Source organism: Magnolia sinica, chromosome 15 (genome assembly GCF_029962835.1).
Source record: "Magnolia sinica isolate HGM2019 chromosome 15, MsV1, whole genome shotgun sequence".
Classification (NCBI taxonomy): Eukaryota; Viridiplantae; Streptophyta; class Magnoliopsida; order Magnoliales; family Magnoliaceae; genus Magnolia; species Magnolia sinica.
Window position 1 is genome coordinate 1,428,849 of NC_080587.1, and position 21,939 is coordinate 1,450,787.

Consider the following 21,939-nt stretch of genomic DNA (forward strand, 5'->3'; position numbering starts at 1 on the left):
CAGTTTCTTTGCTCTTCTTTATCTTTATACTTAATCATTGACCTTTCCTATTACTTTAGTTTGCGTTTGGTTGCACCAAATATCATGAAATTTTACCAAATTTCATGATTAATTGGTCTAATTTGGTACAGAATGTCATGAAATTGGTCCAACCATGCGCAACCTTAATTAAAAGTTTAGAAGCAGCATGTAGCTTACGCTACACGCTTTGTAGTTTATTGCCTTACGATTCAGAGGGGTGAACGGTACGCTTGATATAGATAACGTAAAGCATGGGTTTGTTGGCGCTTTGATAGATTTGGGATTTTCTTGATGCATATCTCAGCTGGATTTTATCAACCTGCAACTGATTAGAAGTCACCTGTATTGCGGCATCTTGGATTGTCAAAGCTATGTCTGTTATTTCTCCAACTAAGGACAAAAAGGTGTAAGAAGCAAATAAGGAGAGGAGAAGTATAAAAAGGGAGGAGAGAATTTGATAATCTCCTCAAACCTCATACACATTTAATCATAATCACCCATGTATAAAAGGGATAAACTCAACATTAAAGAGAATAAAATATAAAAGGTACAATGTTATCTTCTAGAGTATGGTGCAGTGCAGGATAACTGAAGCTTGTGTACTCTCACTCTCAAATATGGCTTTACTGTATGTACACTGAAGACTGTACTCTACGCTAGCCCTCAAGCTGGATCATGTGTATCATACATGCCAAGCTTGGCAATGGTATACTTAAAATGAGAAGAGGAAGGAGCTTCGGTGTGGATATTAGTACACTGGTCTCCAGAACGAACAAATGGGGTGTGTAATCTTGGAAGCAAAATCTTCTCTCTTACAGAGTGATGGTCAACCAGGATATGTTTCGTCGCTCGTGAAACCCAATATTGGAGGTCATAGGAATAGCTGCTTTATTATCATAGTTTGAGGGGGGCATTTTTTGGAGGAGTTACTTGGCTCAATTAATTTAGTGTCTTAAATAGTGGTAGTGTGTTGCATAGTGTTTAGCCCTCTATAGCGTGTAGTGTAAGCTACAAGATACTGCTATTTTTTAATTTAAAAATAGGAAAAATATGATAAATAGTAAGAACAAAGCAATATATATGTATGTATAAATGCCTAAAAGATAATTCAAATTTTTTTTTTTTTCAAGTATAAGCACATGTTGAAACAAATTATTAATTATCATTTATCAAAACCCAATCCACATATATAAACCAAATCAAATAATTATGACGTCAACAACTTTATAAGCAAACCACTTTATGATAATGTCTAATTGAAACCACAAGTGGGGCCCATGTGGGCTACACCATAGAAAGCAAATCACAACCACCCATACACACACCATAGTGGGCCCCACGTGGGCGACGCCATAGAAAACAAAACACAACCACCCATACACACACCTAAGTGGGCCCCATGTGGGCTACATCGTGGAAAACAATGCGCAACCACCCATACAAACACCACCCAAAAAAATAAAAAATTGCATAGCAGCCCCTATCCTACAATAATGCACAGTAATCGGTATCCTAAAATGAAAAAAAAGGAAAAAAAAAAAATCATTTTTTTAAATGAGAGAGATAACAATGATTTATTAAAGGCTTGCGAAAGAGAGGAAAGAATACAAGAAAAGAAAAGCAAAAAGCAAAAAAGGACAGCCTAAGGGGCAATGAATCTTCATTCTAAATGAAAAGGAACTCATTAAGGGGCAAGAATATATACCTCTTGCAAGCTCAAGAAGAGATTCAATCAATTTAAAAAACTATAAATTGTAGCTTCATATCCTTATGTATGCAAAAGGGGGGAAAATCTGATTTTCACTTTCATTTAAGCTCCAATGCTCTTGAAAATACAGCAAATGGACCTTCTTGCAAGGTCGACTGATCGGCCGAAATCTCCCCTTCAATGGCCTTCTAGATCGAGAGAATCGAAGAAGTGTAGGGGGGCTTGCGTTGCATGTAGGGTTCGAAAGAGGGTTTTCCAAAAACCCTCTTTCAAGACCCTTTTCTTTTAACATTAGTTTTTTAGTTTGTTTAATGAGTGTGTTTAACGGCAACTTTAACAAAGAAACACTACCATTTAAAGTTAAAATCAATAAAGAAAGGTTTGGTTTCAACTTTACATTATAAGTTTTTTAAAATGTGATTTTTAAACCATTTAATGTAAAGGACTTAAAAATAAAATAAAATTGGAGCATATGCTGTATACACTACACACTACGTAGCTGTAGCAAACTCTACGACCCCTATAACATGCGTTATAGGGGATTTACGCTATTTATGTACGCCACATAGCGCTACGGCTACGCTAAGGAAATAATCTTGCAGGTTACCTGAGTCATGGCTCTGCATTTTGCTTAAGCAGATGATCGATCAAGCGCTGATTGCTTCTTGCTCTTCCATTTACAAGATTACTACTTACGAATGTACAATAACATGTGCTTGATCATCTGTTTGAAGATAATCTGGCCCAGGCAGCATCACAGTAGCTGCTTAAATCTTCGTGACCATGATTGGAATACAGGGGGCCTTTACCTGATGCGAGTGTTAGGTATCGAAGAATCCTAAATATACCTCAAGATAATGAGTAGTTGGAGAGTGCATGAACTGACTAACCACTCCAACTGTGTAGGCAATATATGTACGAATGATTGTGATGTAGATATGAATACGATGCCCCACTAGCCTCTGTTATATTCCAGGATTTTTAACTTTCCCTTGTTTATCATATAATTTATGATTTGCTTCAATCAGAGTATCGTCTAGACGACCTCCACGTAATCCAAACAACGAAAAGTCGAGAATATACCTTTTTTGTGATATAAAGATCCTTCTCTTTGATTTGGCAACTTCAATCCCTGGGAAGTATTTGAACTGTCCTAGATCTTCATTTCAAAAGCATCTGCAAGAAAATTCTTAACCTGGTCCATCTCACGCTTGTTGTTGCTGGTGAGGATGATAATCTGCACAGACAATTGGGATAGTTGTGTTGCCATTCGTCCACTTAATGAAAACCGAGTGACATAAAAAGCTTTTAATGCAGACAATTCTTCCATCATACTGTTTTCAAGTTCAGCCAGGGTATCTTCAACTTTAGTTGGGGCAGAAATGGAGGATACGGAAGCAAGTGCCATCTGCTAGGAAGGAGGCCAAAATATAAGAAATAAAGTTATCAATAGGATGGGATGTACAGGATCGAGTTCCTTTGCAGAGGCAATAGGTAAGTCCCAGTGATTTGGTTATATCAAGCATGAATGATGATCGGTCAACATCATAGTTATTTTTCTTGTGATGGGAATATACTTTTAAGTTCTTTACTTGGAGCAAGAGTTTGTACGTCCTTGGTGAGTGAGTTTGCAATAACTGGGAGAGGAAGAGTATCAGAAAGGGTCAGTGTAATTCCCTGTAAGGGCCTGTTTGAATTTGTGTAAAAAAAATTGCGGAAATGGTGTTTCTCGGGAAACACTGTTTCTAGGAAATGGTAAGGAAAAGCCGTTTCCCTTGATTGTTTTTCAACAAGATTTTCTTGAAAAATTTCCTCTATTCCAAATCTTTTGTTTGGAAAAAAGGATTTTTTCATGAAAATTTTGCTCGAAGATTGAAGGTGACCACGTGTGCATTGAAGATGGATTATGGCATGTGTCACCTTGTCTCATGTGACATGTTGGCACATGTGGCTACTTGAAGGTGGATGGTGGCACATGTTGCATACGTGGCGTGTTGGCATGTTTGGTGCATGTGGAGTGCTTGAAGATGTGCCATGACAGATGTGGCACAATAGCAGAGCTGGTACATTAGCATGTGGGTGCGTGAAATTGAAGCGTCGTGTGGCACATTGAAACATGGGGCGCTTCGTGGTGGCACATATTGTGCATGGCACAGTGGCACTTGTATGGTGCTTTAAGATGGACGGTGGCACGTGGGGCACTTGAAAATGGATGTTTGCACATGTGGGGCACTTGAAGATCATATTGCACACACATTGCCAAATGTCGCACATGTGAAGTGCTTAAAGAGGGAGGATGGGTATGTGGCACATGTGGCTCAATAACACATGGAACATTGGTACATGTCGGGCATTTGAAGATGTGGATGGCACATGTTGCACCTGGCACATTGGGGTGTATGGCATGTAGTGTCCCTGATGTTGGCGATATTATTGATAATATATCATGGTTTGCAAGTCTTTGATACAAATACTAGTTGTAATGTAAATATTACTTTTTATCAGTCGATGTTGTCTATACTATTGTTGCTGATTTCAAGTGATACTTAAAATGTCATGCCATATCAGTTCTTTAACTTCATTATAAATGCTTGGTATCAACCTGAATATTGATTTTATCTTTGATATCGATACTTGTGTAAATACTCAAAAAATTAAGAGAAATCAGAAAAAAATCATAAAAATCCAAACAACCTTTTTTCAATATTTTTGGGGATCTCTTCCAAGGGTGAATTCGACCCTTCTTGAGTTGTTTGAAATCAAATCTCAGATTTGGAGTAGAAATCACAGCTCGAGAGTGGAAACATGTAGGAACTCTAAGGTGGGAAAAAGATGAGAAAATGCTATTTTCAGACAAGTTAGCATGGATTGCGATAGAAATCCATCTCTATGCACCTTCCACAAAAGAAAATAAAAAGAAAAGACAAGAAAAGAAAAGAAAAGAAAAGAAGTCCATGTCTATGGATGATTCTCATGCATTGACATGGATTTTAGTGGGAAAAAAATCAAAATTTTAATGGTGGAAAATAGGGAAATCCTAATTCCATGTTGCATTATCCCTACTTTTCCAGGTAAGGGCTCCTATGCGCTTATCCTTGATGTATTTTACATGCCTTTCAAGGTAGAAATCCATATAAGGAACCTTAGTACCTATCCTTGAGGCATTTTGTGCACTTCTCAAGTTAAAAATCCAGGTAAGTTCACCAAAATTCCTATCCAGGAGACGTTTTGCCCAATGCCGAAATTAAAAATCTAGGTAAGCACAGCCAAATACTATCCTCAGGTGTTTGCTCACTTTTCAGGCTAAAATCTCATTTTGGACATAAATGGCTGTCCTTGAACAGTTTTCCCAATTTTAAGATAAATATCCATGTGTAAGGGCACCTAAATGCCCATCCTTGAGGCATCTTGCCCACTCTTCAAGCTATAAATCTTGGCAAGGGCGCTGAAATTCCAATTAATAATCTAGTCAAGGGATACTAAATGCCTATCCTTGAAGAATTTGGCCTACTATTCGAGGCATAGTCCATGTCAGTGTTCGAAATATCGATACTATCGGCCGATATATTGGCCGATATTATCGTTATCGGCCCCCAACGAGACGATACCTGGGCGATAACGCCCGGAAGATGCCAAAAATGCAAAAATTCAGATATCACACGATATATTGTGCGATATCGCACGATGTCGCCATGCGTATGGGTGGAGAATAAAAAAAATTTGAATTAGAGAAAAAAAGGAGAAATCGGAGAGTACCCACAAAGATTGGTGATCGGAGGTGGGCCATTACGATATATCTGTGAGGATTTCTCGGAGATTCCGGCGATAAATCGGGCCAAATTGAGGAACCCCTTCCTCCGGAACGAGAATCGTCGCCGCCGAGATCGTCGGAACCTCCGCGTGCGTGAAGGAGAGGGAAAATGAAGAAGAAGGGCGCAGAGATGGGGTGAAAAGGGGTTTTCGATTGTGCGGTGGGTTACGGAGTACGCTCTTATCGTACTCAATAAACTCAGTTGGGCCAACCTTTAATGTCTGTAGTCTATCCACGCCATCCATTCATTTTCCCATCTAATTTAAGGGGTTGATCCCTAAATTTAGGAATTTTAAGGGCCCACCTTAAAAGAGTCACTCTTTCCATTGTTTTCTATGGTGGGGTTCACTCGAGCTCCGGATCTGACCCATTTTTTGGCTCATGCCATAAAATGATATCTTCAAATGTATAGACGTTGTGGATATAAAAAATACATCATGGTGGGACCCACGTAAGTTGGTCACGTGGCATTGGGGCCGTCAATGACGGAAACAGATTGGATACTCCCCTTGACACTAGCCCGTGGATGGTGGTCGGTGCTTTGTCGGCCCCACAATAATGTATTTATTTCATCCATTCCGTTCATCCATTTTTAAAGATCATTTTATGGCTTTATCCCAAAAACTAGAGGGATACAAATCTCAGGTGGACCACACCACAGGAAAACAATAGTGATTGGATATCCATCATTTAAATCCTCCTAAGGCCCACTGTACTTTTTATTTGACATCAAATCTATTGATTAGGTCATAAAGACCGAGATGAAGGGAAAAAACAAATATCAGCTAGATCCAATACTTTTATGGACCCCAAAAAGTTTTTAATGGTCAACGTTCATTCCACACTGTTACCTGTAATGCGGTCCAGTTGATATTGGAATATTTCTAATTTTTTGTTTAATATCATAAAATGATATATAAAAATAGATGGACGTCATGGATGAAACACATACATCATGGTGGGGCCCACAGAGCACCGACCATTAGCCATTGGCTGATGGCAGGGGAGTAGCCAATCCGTTTCATGTGTGTGGGGTCTCGATCGGAATTTTTTCATAATTTACGCTGTTGGGCCACCGTGATTGCACGTGGTTTATCCATGCCATCCATTCGTTTTTACAGATCATTTTAGGTGTTCAGCCCAAAATTGAACCATATCTACAACTCAAGTGGACCATACCACAAGAAACAGTGGAACTGTTAATTTCTCCCGTTGAAACCTTTTTAAGGCCCACAGTGATGTTTGTTTGTCATCCAACCAGATATTTATTTTTACCCTTCATCTGGGTCTTTATGACCCAATCAACAGATTGGATGTCAAATAAACAGTACAGTGGGCCTTAGGAGGATTTTAATGGTGGATATCCAATCATTATTGTTTTCCTGTGGTGTGGTCCACATGAGATCATATCCCTATAATTTTTTGTATCAGGCACTAAAATGATCCGTAAAAATGGATGAACGGAATGGATGAAACAAATACATTATGGTGGGGCCCACGGATCTGAGATGAACTGAAATCACAAATATTAACTTGATTCAAAACTTTTATGGCCCCACGAATATTTCGACTGTGGATGTTCAATCCTTACGTTTTCAGCCCATTTGAAAATTGGATCCTGTTCATTTTTGGCTCTTTGTTCTAAAATGATCTCAAAAAACGGATGGACGGAGTGGATTACTCACAAACATCACGTTGGGCCCCATTTAAGTTTTCAGCGCCGGAACTTCCTGCAAATGGCTTGCGCAGGAAATCCGCGTCCTTGGATTCTCAGGACGCGTAGCCAGACCGGCTACTAAAGTGACGTCACCAAGTTCTGTGTGGCCCACCATGATGTATGTGTTGTATCTACACCGTCCATCCATTTGGCTAGATCATATTACGGCATGTGACAAAGAATGGGTCAGATCCAAATCTGGAGTGGACCCCACCATAGAAAACAGTGGGGAGAGGGATGCCCACCCTTGAAACCCTGATCATGGGTCCACTATGATGTTTATTTGAGATCCAACCTGTTTATAAGTTAAGTTAGACATGAAAAAAGGGAACAAACAACTTTCAGCTTGATCAAAGACTTTTGTGGCCCTTAGAAATTTTTAATGGTCGGCGTCACTCTCTCCACTGTTTTCTGTGGTGGGGTCCACTCGAGCTTTGGATCTGACTCATTCTTTTTCTCATGGCCTAAAATGATATCTTCAAATGGATGGACGGTGTGGATACAACACATACATCATGGTGGGCCCTTCAGAACTTGGTGACGTCACTTCATATCCCCATTAATCATAAGTATATTTCTCAAATTTTACTTTTTCAGTTATTCTGTCTTTTCAATGAATTGGTTGTGTTTTCATACATGACTATAATATATTTATAAATATCATGCATCCAATTTTAATATAGTTGCATTAGTTCAGTTAAACATCGCATGGCTTAGGACCCTATACAAAGGAAACTTATTATGTGTATATTTTTTTTGAGATGTTATGATTTAAAAGTGTGTATTAAGAGGTTTTTTAACAATCCCCAAAGTTTCATTAAAAAATTCAACCATTTTCCCAATGTTTCCCTATGTTTCCCAAAAAGTGCGATAAACTATGCGATACAAACGATATATCCCGTGCGATAACCGATACGTATCTGTATCTTAAGGGTGCGATACATTGTGCGATACCGATATTTCGAACGCTGGTCCATGTAAGGGCACCTATATGCTTATCATAAGGTATTTTGCGAATTCTCAAGCTAAACATCAAGGTGTTTATTTTTATTTTTATTTTTATTTTTAATGCTTATCATTTAGTCATTTGATCAATTTTGAAGCTAAAAATTCAAACAAGTTCCAAGTAAGTTTACCTTATCAGCAAGGTGCCCGTACTTGAATTTGTACTATTATAACTAGAGGTGGGCATCGAGCCGAGTCGAGTCGAGGTGGGCCAAGCTCGGCTTGGCTTGTCCATGGGGTACTCGAGTTCGAGCTTGAGCTCGAGCTCGGCCTCAAGCTCAACATTGAAGCTTGGCTTGTTTGCTAAAGTTGTCGAGTCGAGTTCAAGTCAAGCTAGTGGCTCGAGTCGAGTCGAGTTTACCTCGAGTCGAGCTCGAGCTTGTTTATATCATCATATGTTATATTATTAAAATTTTGACTAAAAAATACAAATTAAATGTCTCATATGCTAATGCCACATTACTAACTAGTAAGACATAAATGAAAAACCTCTATATACTATCAATATCATACCACAAAACCATATTTTGTCCTCAATAATCAACATCAACATCAATTCGAAAGAGTTAAAATATACCAAAAATTATAAAACTGCTCATGAGATTTTTTTAAGTTTTCCTTCCTTCAAGCATTCTGACCCACGTTTTCAATTTCATTGTCCTCTTCATACTCTTCAGCATCGAAACTGCTATCGCCCCAAACTGGATGCAACTAATCTTGCGTACATATCAGTGCTTCAACTGTATTCGAGGCAAGCGAACTTCGATACTTGCTAACTACCCTGCTGCCAGTGCTAAAAGCTGATTCTGATGCCACGGTCGAAATTGGAATTGATAAAATGTCTCGTGCCATCAATGAAAGTCTTGGGTATTCACGAGCTCGAGACTTCCACCATTGTAAAACATCGAAATCATTATCTTTTAGCCCTATGACCGGCTCCTTTAGATACTTCTCCACTTCGGATTCAATTTTCTGTGCATCTGTTTCTTCTTCGTCTAAGAAAGACATAAAGTCACGAAGTCACTCGCCCTCAGCATCAGTAGAAGAACTACCCGTAATTTGAGAAGTACCTATTACACTTGATGTTTCGGCCGAATTATCAACATATGAAGCAAACAACTCTTCAATCGCAGCATTAATAATGGCGATCTCCGCTGAAACTCTTTCGGAACTTGAATAAAGCGATCTGAAAACATATCTAACCATTGCCATCTTGTATCGTGGATCCAAGACAACTGCAATGGCCATTAACAAGTGGCATTCAACTCAATACTTATCAAATTTCAACTGCATTCCTATAGCCATCGCTTTTAAAAATTCTGGCCCATCACCAGCACACTTTTTTAGTGCTTTCATAATGAAAATAATTTCAGGAAGAAATTGATTTGCCGTGGGATACTGATTTCTTGAAAAAGTCTTCGTGCTGTCGTAAAAAACTTTAAGAAATCAATTAACATCTTTAGCTTTCTTCCAGTCTTCATCACTTGGCACGTATGTGTACATTTTATCACGCGCCGTAAGTTCAGGGAATGCAACTTTAAATTGTAGAGCTGTATCCAACATTTCATAAGTGGAATTCCAGCGAGTGCAGACATCTAACTTTAACTGCTGTTTAGATTTTAAATCCAAACGTTGGATTATATCATTCCACGTACTCAGTCTTGAAGGTGATCCCCTTATGTATTTAACGCTATCTCGTATGTTTGTAATCGTTGAATCAATTGCTTTCAGCCCGTCTTGCACAATCAAGTTGAGTATGTGAGCACAACATCTAACTTGGAACATTTTACCTTCGAAGAATAAATTTCCGGCAGCTTTGAACTGAGTACGTAAAAAAGAAACCAAAGTATCGTTGGAGAGGCATTATCTAAAGTAATTGAAGAAATTTTCTTTTCAATGCCCCACTCAACAAGGCAATTGTAAATGCAATCGGATATGACCACACCGGTATGTGAAGGAGGAACGTGGCGGAAGTTTAAAATCTTCTTTTGTAGTTTCCAATCCGCATCAACAAAGTGTGTGGTCAATGACATATATCCCTTTCTCTGATTCGAGGCCGTTCACATATCCGAAGTCAAACTTAATCTGGATACAGATGCCAGGAGAGCTTTCAAGTTAGATTTCTCAACAACATACATTTTCATGCACTCTCTTTTCACAGTACTACGAGAGGCTTTCTCACATCTGGGATTTAGAAATTTACAAAATCCTATGAAAACCTTGCTTTCTACCATGCTAAATGGCTTCTCATTGGCTATCACTAATCTCGCAAACCATTCATTCAGTTTATCTGCATCATACTTATACGTTGAAAGTGCAGCTTTAGAGTCGTCATCTTCAGAAATAGTTAATGAAAGTAGTTGCTGAACTCTACCCTTCAATGTTCTTGGTCTCTTCACACATTTATCAAGATGCCTCTGATAGTGAGTTGTAGAAGAACCAGAATGCTTGCCGTAAAAAGTTTTACAGTACTTGCATCTAATCTTGACTGAACCATCTGGTTGCGTGATCTCATCAAAAGATTCCCATATCGCCGATCTTTTTTTCCCTTTCACAATAACTGAAGTTGTTTCAACTTTGTTATCTAATTTTTCTTCATCCATAACGGTTAAAGGAGAATTGATTGACGCACCAGGGCCAGGGGTACTAGGATTTTCTTCAGTAGTCATCTAAAAATCAAAAGATAACAGGGGTAGGGTAAGATATGGGTTTTTATAGGTTGAAGGAATCAGTCAACGATATTTGTACGTATATATAAATATATAATACAAATAATATCGGGCCCCTCCATAAACTGGAGGACACAAGTGTCTCAAATAGTCCCCTAATAAATAAATCCACCGTGTTACATACATATACATAACTATAAATTGTCTATAATTGTTTCAATTTTTTGTTTCCTAATTGTTTCTAAATATCTTATTCCTACTTGTCTCTATCTAGAGGTGTTAATTGTCTCTATCACATTCGGTAACAAACCACTAATTGTAATACAGGAATAAAATTACTAAGGGCATGCATATCATCAATGTAACTCTACAAGAGTATCAAAGCTTTTATATCTTATTTGCTGCGAAGTTCTGTCCTTACCATGAGATGACTCTTTTTCCTGTGATGGTGCCCTTCAACTGTTTTCATTACTCTAGGTTTCCTATTCCTCAATAAATGCTAGAGCCTGGAGTCCAACACCCTTTGTGGTATAATGGTTCATTGACCTTTTATTCGTGCTTTTGCACCAGATTGTCATTTACTGTGGTTATTCATGCACACTACATGTGTCACACATGCATGCCAACTCTCACCGTCAAAATGGTGGGCCCAAATTGAAACAAATGGACAAAATCAAGAGAAAAGCATTGATACTCTAGTATGATGTGATAGATGATACACACCTACTTTGATTTTTTAGTTTTATTTTTTAATCTTCTTTTATATTTTTATTTTTTAATATACTAAGATGAAAGTTGTATTTTCAGACTAAGAAGGAAATCTATATGATGTTTAATATACAAATTATAGGTATATCTATAAAATGTTTTAAGTTATCTACAAGATATGCACATCTATAAGATATTCTTCCTTATCTATATGATACTAATATAGCTTATGCTAGTCTACTCTCTGGCAAATTATTATGAAAAAAATATTATGTTTATTTAATTATTTGATTATCATATTGTTAGAGATATATTGGTCCAATGCTCTCATTTCAACAAATAGGTATCTCATTTCAACAAATAGGTATTCATCAATAGAAGTTGGAATTGTCCCATGTTTCTTTTGCACTATTTTTTCTATGAAAATGTTTAAAGTCAGTGGTGTAATAGAAAAAGTCATCTCTCAATATCTTAACCGTTAAAATCCTCTTTTGAAGAGGTTTCTTAAAAATGATTTTTGTAAAAGAAAAACTGAAAAAGAAAAATGATATGAACCCTTTTTTCAAACAAACACATCAGAGGATTTTTTTTTTTTTCCTACCTTTTTTTATGAGTTTCTTATCAGAGGCTCATGATTTGAATGGTTCTCATTGGTGTGCACGTAGACCTTTCTTAGCAAAGCAGTTTTTAGACCTGGTGATCAGGACCGTTCATCAACTTTTCTATCGTCTTGTATACTAGAAAATTACGTTCGGAGGACCCTGACTGTCTGATCGGAATAGTTCCACACGTTGAGAATGTAGATCGTACTTACATTTGTTGGCTTTTATGATGGTACGACGACCAATCAAACATTTAATATACTGTACTATTGAGTTTGAATTTTTTTTTTAAAACAATGCAGACCTTCCCAGGCAGGGACGTCTCGCCCATGCTGCCACGTGTACAATACCAGTCTAAGAAATAGGACGCAGATTTCCTGCGAAAGCCTTTAAGCAGGAAGTTCCTGCGCAAGGATTTTAGGTGTGGCCCGCTGTGATGTTTGTGAGAAATCAAAGCCGTCCATCCGTTTTTCGACCTCATTTTTGGACATTCTACCAAAAATGAGTAGGATCCAAAACTCAAGTGGGCCATAGGAGATGAAACAGTGGGGAAAGGAATGCGTACCGTTGAAACCTTCCTAGGCTCTACCTTGCTGTTTATATGCCATCTAGACCGTTTATAAGGTCATTTTCACTTAGATAATGGGAAAAAACCAAAAAATTATTTCGTTAAAAACTTTTATTGACATATAAATATTTCAACGGTGGTCACTAAATCTCCACTTTTTCCTCTTGTGTGGCCCATTTGAGTTTTTGATCCTCCTCGATTTTGGTCCCACGTCATAAAATGAGATTAAAAAACGGATAGAGGGGTTAGATTTCACACAAACAATTAGGTAAGACCCACACAGAATCTTTCATAATATATGTCATAATATTTATTGACATATAAATATTTCAACGGTGGTCACTAAATCTCCACTTTTTCCTCTTGTGTGGCCCATTTGAGTTTTTGATCCTCCTCGATTTTGGTCCCACGTCATAAAATGAGATTAAAAAACGGATAGAGGGGTTAGATTTCACACAAACAATTAGGTAAGACCCACACAGAATCTTGCGCAGGAAGAAAGTCTTACGCTGGATATCAGCGTCCAAGGTACGTAACCAACTAAAAAGGACACGGATTAGCTACTGACAGGTTCCCGTGGGTCCCACCATGGTAGATGTGTTGTATCCACACCGTCCATCCATTTGGAGAGATCATGTTAAGGTATTATTTAAAGAACTAGTCAGATCCAAATCTGTAGTGGACCCCACCACAGAAAACAATGGAGAGAGTGACGACCACCGTTGAAACTTTCCTAAGGTCCACCGTGATGTTTATTTGAGATCCAGCCTGTTCATAAGTTAAAAAGGACATTATATAAGGGAAAACACACGTATCAGCTAGATCGGAAACTTCTGTGGCCCTTAGAAGTTTTTAACGGTGGGCATCAGTCTCTCCACTATTTTCTGTGGTGGGGTCCACTTGAGATTTGGATCTCACTCATTCTTTCGATCATGCCCTAAAATGGTCTCTCCAAATGGATGGACGGTGTGGATACAAAACATGCATTATGATGGGACCCACTGAACCTGGCGACGTCACTTAAGTAGCGATTCTCGCTACTCAATCTGTCAGTAGGTGATCTGCGTCCATTAAAAAAACGCCCATACCCTCAACATGCTTTTCTCAGAATGAAGGCAGGATTTGAAGATCCACTGACATTTCTTTTCATATCCATCATATCTATCATGGAACCGTAAAGATGAGATTTCATGTGGGCCCCACCATCAGGATGACCGCATAGAAATAGGCCGGTCTCCTCGATCCCGCCCATATCTAAAATATGCCGTTAAAATTTGCGAGATCGGGTGGATCTCCAACGGAATCAAGAAAAAGAAGAAGAAGAAGAAAAGAAGATGCACTCACCTCGTTGGGTGGGCGTGCGGCTGTCGGCGGTCAGCGGGCTGGGTGGGGTAGAGATGGAGAAGAAAGGGGAAATGGAGAAAGGGAAAGCTGCGGCGGGTGGGGACGTGGGGTAGCCGGGTAGGTTTTTTAGAAACCGTAAAAATATTTTACTTTTTCTTTATATATATATATATTTATATATAATATATAAATTATATATAATTTAACTTATTTCCAATCGAGCCGAGTCGAGCTCGAGTTCCAGCTTCGAGGCGAGTCGAGCTCGAGTCGAGCCGAGTTAAAACAACCCATGGTCGAACTTGGCTCGAACTCAACTCGAGCTTCCATATTTCAGCTTGACTCGCCCCGACTCAGCCCTTCAAGCCGAGTCAATCCGAGCTGACTCGAGCTGAGTCGAGCGAGTTAATCGAGCTAGCTTGACTCGTGAACAGCTCTAATTATAACAAAGAGTTTACCTGCTGCATGAATATAGTGGCGAAGCTAATGCATCCAACATGTGTCAATCATCTTTTAGTAATCTAGATAATGTTTACAATCTCAACGAACAACAAGCTTTGCTTACCCATGGCATGGTAGAGGAAGCCCATCGTAGGTATCTTGTTGGATTCAACAAGAAAAAAAAATCTCATCAATGGTTCCATCACCTTGAGGATGTTTGCAACATTTTTTCAATATTTGTTGTTCCTTATGGTCGCCACAATGTCAACCAGTGGCCTCGATGTCTTCCTCCCATATTTTATGTTGAGCCAATTTTGAAAAGTGAACATCTTGCCCAATTCTTCCCGATGCTCATATAAACTCTCAAGAGATATAAAGTTTGTTGTAAATATAGTTGGCGTAGGCCCAAGGAACTCTCCTGTTCATGAACTTCCTCATTATAGCGACTAGTTGGTTGTTGTTGTAGATAAATGTTGTCACTTTCCTTTCTCTTTTAGCCAATTTTGCAACATACTTCTTCTTTCCAATATTTTCTAAGATGAGGTTAATGTAGTATGCGGCACATGGTGACTAGAAGGTCCAAAACGAATGTGGTCTCTTCTCCATTAACTTTTTTTTCTTGCCGCCTTGTACGATACTTCATTATTGATCATAATTTGCACAATATTTTTTCTTTGATCTTATCCACCATCCTATTCATAAGGCCAAAGATGTTATCTGCATTTTTTGTTGCCTTCGATGCATCAATCGATTTGTGGAATATTGTTCTCAAGTTGCAGTACATAATGAAATTGATTATGCTAAGTTTGGTTGGGCCAGTTCAACCATCGCACATAATAGTGCATCCTATGGCCTGCGATATAGGTCTATAGTTGACCATGTATGCCTTCCCATCCTGATAATCTGCACCTGTTCACTTTGCCTAATGTCACGAGCTGTGGGTGCCTTCACTCCTTCACTTGCCTCTGCTGCCACATTGATCACCACTTGCCAGTAAGGGGAGTTCGCAACATTTGGAGCTATGTTGCCATGTATGAATAACTTGGCTGTTGCCCTACCATGCTTTTCAACTGCAACTCTAGTTTACATTTGTTTGATCTTCTTTTGTTTTGTTGTCTCATTCCTAAATAAAATTGGATCATATAAGGTTCTCTCGGGCTCTGCAATATCATCTACATTGTCATCCATAGTGGGAGATCTTGAAGTCTCTTTTTGGCTAAAGGTAGGCCGCAAACCTCCAAACATACTCCCACTCTCATTCTAGCAACCCCCCCCCCCCCCGGCGGCAAAAAAAAAAAATAAAAATAAAAATAAAATCAACATCATGTACGGACTCCCTCCCCCAAACATATTTCAGTGCTTTTCATCTTCGTAGGCGGTGTGCACACTCTTACCTTGCCAATGTGACCTTTCGATTTGAATCCTTATCGAACTCACAATATTGTCATCACCAATGCCCATATAGTCAAGACCAAACAACTGTTGCTAGGCCTCATCAAGATCATCCTATTTTTCTTCAACACTATATATATATTTTTTTGCTTTGATTTTTGCAAATTTTGTTGCATCATAATTATTATTTCTTTTGGCATGTTTCTGCAACCTATCCCTTTTGATGTGCCAAATATTGCTTTACTCGGGTGATTCCTAAAGTTATTACTCAACTACAGTAGCTGTACTTCATCGCGTGAGTACCCCCACCCACCCCTTCACAATGGTTATTTTTTTCTCTCAGACAAATGCCTCGATTTGTCCCCCCTTCACAATGTTGCCATCCAATATCATCACTTTTTCATTGGGCTACCATATTTTCCAACTCATTAATCTAAAGTCTAAATAAATCAAGTTTTCCTGCTCAGCCAAATTATAAACATATAAACAAATAAATCAATTAAAAAGATTCATTTTTTTTCCTTCTAATTTCTGTTAATTCCAATATTCAACTGAAAATAAAAAAAAACTAAAAACATAGAAAGCCATTCAAAAACTAATTTAATGCATGTGATTGTATATGCAATCATTTACATGTATTCCAACCATAAACTATCGAATATTCAAATTTGAAGAAAAAACCTATTTTTGCTCTCTCTCCCTCTCTGTTTATTATTATTATTATTATTATTATAAATTTTCACTATTCATTCCAATATTCAACTGAAAAAAAATCATTTAAAATATATAGAAAGGCATTTAAACAACTAATTGAATGCATGTGATTGTATATGCAATAATGTACATGTAATCATGTATTCCAACCATAAACCATCAATTTCGAAAAAAAAAAAAAAACCCCATTTTTCCTAAAATTTTAAACTGTCACTATTCATTCTGGAAATAAAAAAATCAATTAAAAATATATGAAGGCATTCAAACAACTAATTTAATGCAGGTGATTATATATGCAATCATTGTACATGTATTTCAATCATTAAATCGTTGAATTCGAAAAAAAAAACCATTTTTTCCTAATTTTTTGAAAATGTCACGATTAATTCCAAATTTCCAATATTCAATCGAAACTAAAAAAAAATCTATTAAAAATATAGAAAGGCATTGATCTAATGCATGTGGTATATATGCAATCAATGTATGTGTATCATGGGGTGCCGTAAAGGCCTTTGCATAAAGGTAAAGGTGGCAACCGTTACATGTTACATGGGTGTAAAGGCTATAACATGAAAAATGACCTATAAAGGCCATTACAACCATTGTAATGGCCCGTTATGCTCCCCCGTAAAGGCAGTAATGGCTTAGAAATGGTCCATTATGGGGCCGATACAAGCTCTTTGGATTTTTTTTTTTTCAAAAAAAAAAAAGAAAAAGAAAATAAAGAGACCCATAACCAGTGTTCGAAATATCGGTATTGTGTTAGGTATCGCATTCTCGGGATAAGGATACGTATCGGTTATCGCATGGGATATATTGGTTGTATCGTGTAATGTATCGCTGTTGTTGGAAATATATGGGGAAACATTGGGAAATTGGTTGAATTTTTAAGTGAAACTTCGGTTATTGTTAAAAAAGACATCAGTACACTTATAAATCAAAATATTATAAAAAACAAGTACACATAATAGGTTTTCTTTGTATGGGGTCCTAATCTATGTGTTGTGTAATTGAATTAATGCAAGTATATTCAATGTCTATTCATATAATTTATAAATGTAAGAAGATGTCTGGAAACACAAGGGATACATTCAAAAGCAAAAGAAGAATCACTAGATTAGGTCACATGTTTGATTTGATGTTTGGACACAGATTGCAAACGATTTGCGAGAAATTAAGAAATTTAGATTTTTTTTCAATTTTCCGCAACTCGGCCCATCTCCTCCAAATCTTGAAATCGAAGCTCCCAATCCATGATTGTTCATGCAAAACATGAAAAATCATGGATTTGTAACAAATTTACACTAATTTAACATGATTTACAGAAAATAAAATGGTCGAAATTCGAAAATGCTCACTAGATCGAACATGTGAGATATATCGCACTACTTGTGCGTTTCATATCGCACTGGTGGGATACAAGATATATCGTGGGATATATCGGCCGATATCGTTGATATTTAAAACACCGCCCATAACAACTGCTATAACCCGTATTGTTAAAGGTAACAGTGGTGGCTGTTATGGCCACCATTACCGTTATGGAATGCCTTGACGTGTATTCCAACCATAAACCATCGATTTTGAAAAAAAAGAGCTCATTTTAACCTAATTTTTTGAAACTCACCATTCATTCCAATATTCAATCGAAATTAAAAAAAAATCAATTAAAAATTATAGGGAAGGCAGTTAAACAATCGATCTAATGCATGTGATTGTATATGCAATCATTGTACATGTATTCCAATTATGAACCATAGATTTCGGAAAAAAAATCCATTTTTCATATTTTTTTAAATTGTCACTATTCATTCTAATATTCAACTGAAATTAAAAAATTCAATTAAAAATATAAAAACACGTTCAAACAACTGATCATGTCTATGATGGGCAGGAATGATGGTAGGGTACCTAGATTTGGTGAGTGCGATCGGTACCGGTAATAACTGAGGCTTGTGAGCCACCCCCGCTGTGTGCTTGTTGCAATCATTATACATGTATTCCAACCCTAAACCATTGATTTTGAAAAAGAAAACCCATTTTTTCCTAATTTTTTTAAACTGTTACCATTCGTTTCAATGTTCAACCAAAAGTAAAACATTCAATTAAAAAAAATATAAAAACCACATTCAAACAATTGATCTAATACATGTGATTGTATATGTAAACATTCTACATGCTTTCAAGCAATGGCAAATCAAAATTGAAAAAATACCTTTTTGTTGTTGTTGTTGTTGTTGTTGTTGTTGTTGTTGTTGTTGTTGTTGTAAGAAACAACATATCTATGGAAAAAAACAATAAAAAAACAAATCGACCACAAATGTAGCAAGATATAGTCGATTTGGTGTTGTCATCTTCAATTTCATTGTTTCCAACAGGGCAACAACAAATCACAAAAAAAATGGACATCTACCACTCTCTCTCTCTCTCTCTCTCTTTCTTCTTCTTTTTTTCTTTCAATTTTCCCCAAAATGACCTACTTGAGCTTTGATATGTCCAAAATGGCCTAGATGTAGATATAGTTCTAAAACTGGATGCCTTGACTGAAAACTTTACTGCGTCAACTTGACTTGGTGTGATTTTGAGCCGAGTCAGATGTAAATTCACTGGCGAGTGTGACTCTGTTGAGACTCATCAAGTTGGTTAGAAAACTCAGTTGACTCAATTTGACTTGGCACGACTCAACCAAATTGGTTGTAAAGTCAATTGGTTCTTTTTAAGAAAAAAAATGCAAACAAGAAGTATTGAACTCGCAGATTCATTGCTGAAAGCCACATGTTCATAGGATGAGAGTAGCTGAAATGAGGATGTTGGGATGGATGAGTGGCAAGACAAGGATAGAATTAGAAATGAATGCATTCGTGGGAACTTGGGAGTAGCATCAATAGGTAAGGAGACTAGGGAAATTAGATTTAGATGGTTTGAACATGTGCAATGGACACCAAAAACCACACTGGTTAGTAGTTCATACAAGTTGAAGGCTCTAAAAGGGTAAGGGGGAAGGCCCAAAAGGACATGGTGGAGATAGTAAGAAAAAACCTGATGATCTGTGGCCTTGATAGAGTGAATTGATGGAAAAGGATTCATGTGGCTGTCCACAGTTAGTTGGGATAAAGATTAGATTATGATGGTGAGCCTCATTGCTGAAAGCCAGCGCATGCTAACGGCATATCAGATAATGCGGTTGTCTTCTTTTATATAATAATAATAATAATAATAATAATAATACTTTGCTGGTTTCAATTATTAATTTTTTATTTTCACCTCAATAAATACTTTAAATTTTATTTATTAAAATATTGAGTTGGGTCAAGTATAGATTCGATTGAGTCTTCAAGTTGACCTGACCCAACGCGGCATTGACTCGAGTTTTTGAACTATGCATGTAAAAGCAGTTGTGTTTGCAGTAGTCTTGAGTTTCATTTCTTCTATGGCAGGTTGCCCAAGCTCAGATCGAGCAAGCAAGCAACATGCAGCAGCGGCTTACGCGACCTCCCGGGGCCACCCCTACGACACCAAACCCACCGGCAGAAGCGGCAGCTACAGCAGGACCCACCCCACGTACAAATCAAACGACAGGCACCCCTCAACCTCCACCGCCCCAGCCCTTGACATCGATAATCCAAACAACGAACACCCCTTACCCTCCCCCGCCCCAACCTGTGACAGCTTTTGCCAATGCGAAAACCGCCTCTGAAGAAGATCACAAGAAAGCGGCTGCGGCAGTCGCCGCCAAGCTCGCTGCCTCGACATCGTCCGCCCAGATGCTGAGCTCTATCTTCTCATCTCTGGCTGCTGAAGAAGCTGCTGCCTCCAAGAACACCCTGAATGTGAGCAGCTTCACTACCACACCGCCCATTTTCCCACCGGAAAAGCGGCCCAAGCTTGAGAAACCGATGTCGGTCTCCGAAATGGGCAATACCTACTTCGGGCACATGCAGCAGCAACAGCTGTCCACTCTCCCGCTTATGCCTGCCCAAACTCCCACCACAAGTATGCAGCCCATGACCCAAACCAACCAGCCACAAACACCATTTCCGCCGCCTCCCCCACCTCTACCACCACCCCCATTGCCAGTGCAGCAGTATGTACAATCTAATGGAGTGATGGCAGGGACGGGGCCATTTGGATATGGAGGCAGTGGCCTACCCCCGCCACCACCACCTCCCAACCACATGCTCATGAGCTTAGCAAGGCCCGGCACTCAGCAGCAGCCCCAACAACATTCAATCACAACAGGATATTACCAATCGCCGGGGATGGGATTCTATGGGCAAAGCCATCAGCCGAGCACACCGTCGGTTCCTCGGCCATGAGCTGTCTGATTGAGGATTTCCTGACCGACCGAGGGGCTTTTGTAGGGCCCAGCATGTCTTAATATGTAAATTAACAGCTCTTTTTTTTCCTCCTCCAGTAACTTAGCATTTTCGTTGTTTAGGTAGTTACTGATAAGGAAAAATCAGATCGACCCCACTGCACTGGGCGGGCCCCACTGGGTCTTGGATGATTCGTCCAATGGGGCGAGGTTTTAACAGAATGGCCACGGTCAGCCCGCCATAACTAGTGTATTTTTCATCTTTCATGTACACTCAGCTTTATGTTGAAATTGCTGATGTGGGGATGTTTATAGCTAGATTTCTGCCTTGTTGCAGGTGCAACCTTTGAATCCCTCAAATGCTTAGATTTTTCAGGCCTTCTATGAACATGTAGAGATCCGTGGAAGTTTTGGGGCCATGGCCCATTGGTCGGATGGGTTTTGCTTTACCACAAATGTTGATTGTGTTTGATTTTTTATCTGGTGATTTGCAGCTCTGCATGGGTGTATTACAGGTGTTTTCCCCTGTTAGCAAGCGAGAATAAACCGTATATGAGACGTGCAAGAATAAACCGTCCATGAGACGCGCAATGTGATTGGGTGCACCCATTGTTGAATTGTCTCCAATATTATTGAAATATTTTCAATATTAGCATTATCTCCAGCCTTGGCGATACCGATAACACCATTTGCGATATCGATAACACTGGTAGTGTTAGAAATTCCAAGCATCAACAGTGTATTGCTAAGTACTGCCAACAAATTGATATTGCGGATATTTTCAATTTTGTAAATCCCAGGTGTCACTTATATTGCTTAAGTATTCATATCGTCAATGTGTTGCCAAAATTTTTTGCAGTGTAAATTATAGGTGATTCTTGTATCACAAGTGCATCGGTGATATTTCAATAATATCGGCAATGTAGA

The 21,939-nt window shown here is 38.4% G+C and overlaps 1 protein-coding gene across 1 annotated transcript in view; it reads left to right on the forward strand.

The window, feature by feature from the left end:
- LOC131228239 (actin cytoskeleton-regulatory complex protein PAN1-like) overlaps nucleotides 1-21,330 on the forward strand; it is a 70,633-nt gene extending 49,303 nt beyond the window's left edge. The window contains exon 8 of the mRNA XM_058224133.1: nucleotides 20,135-21,330. Within this exon, the coding sequence (XP_058080116.1) occupies nucleotides 20,135-21,013 (879 nt within the window). The 3' untranslated portion in view covers nucleotides 21,014-21,330. The remainder of the gene's footprint in view (nucleotides 1-20,134) is intronic.
- The last annotated feature ends 609 nt before the right edge of the window (nucleotides 21,331-21,939 follow it).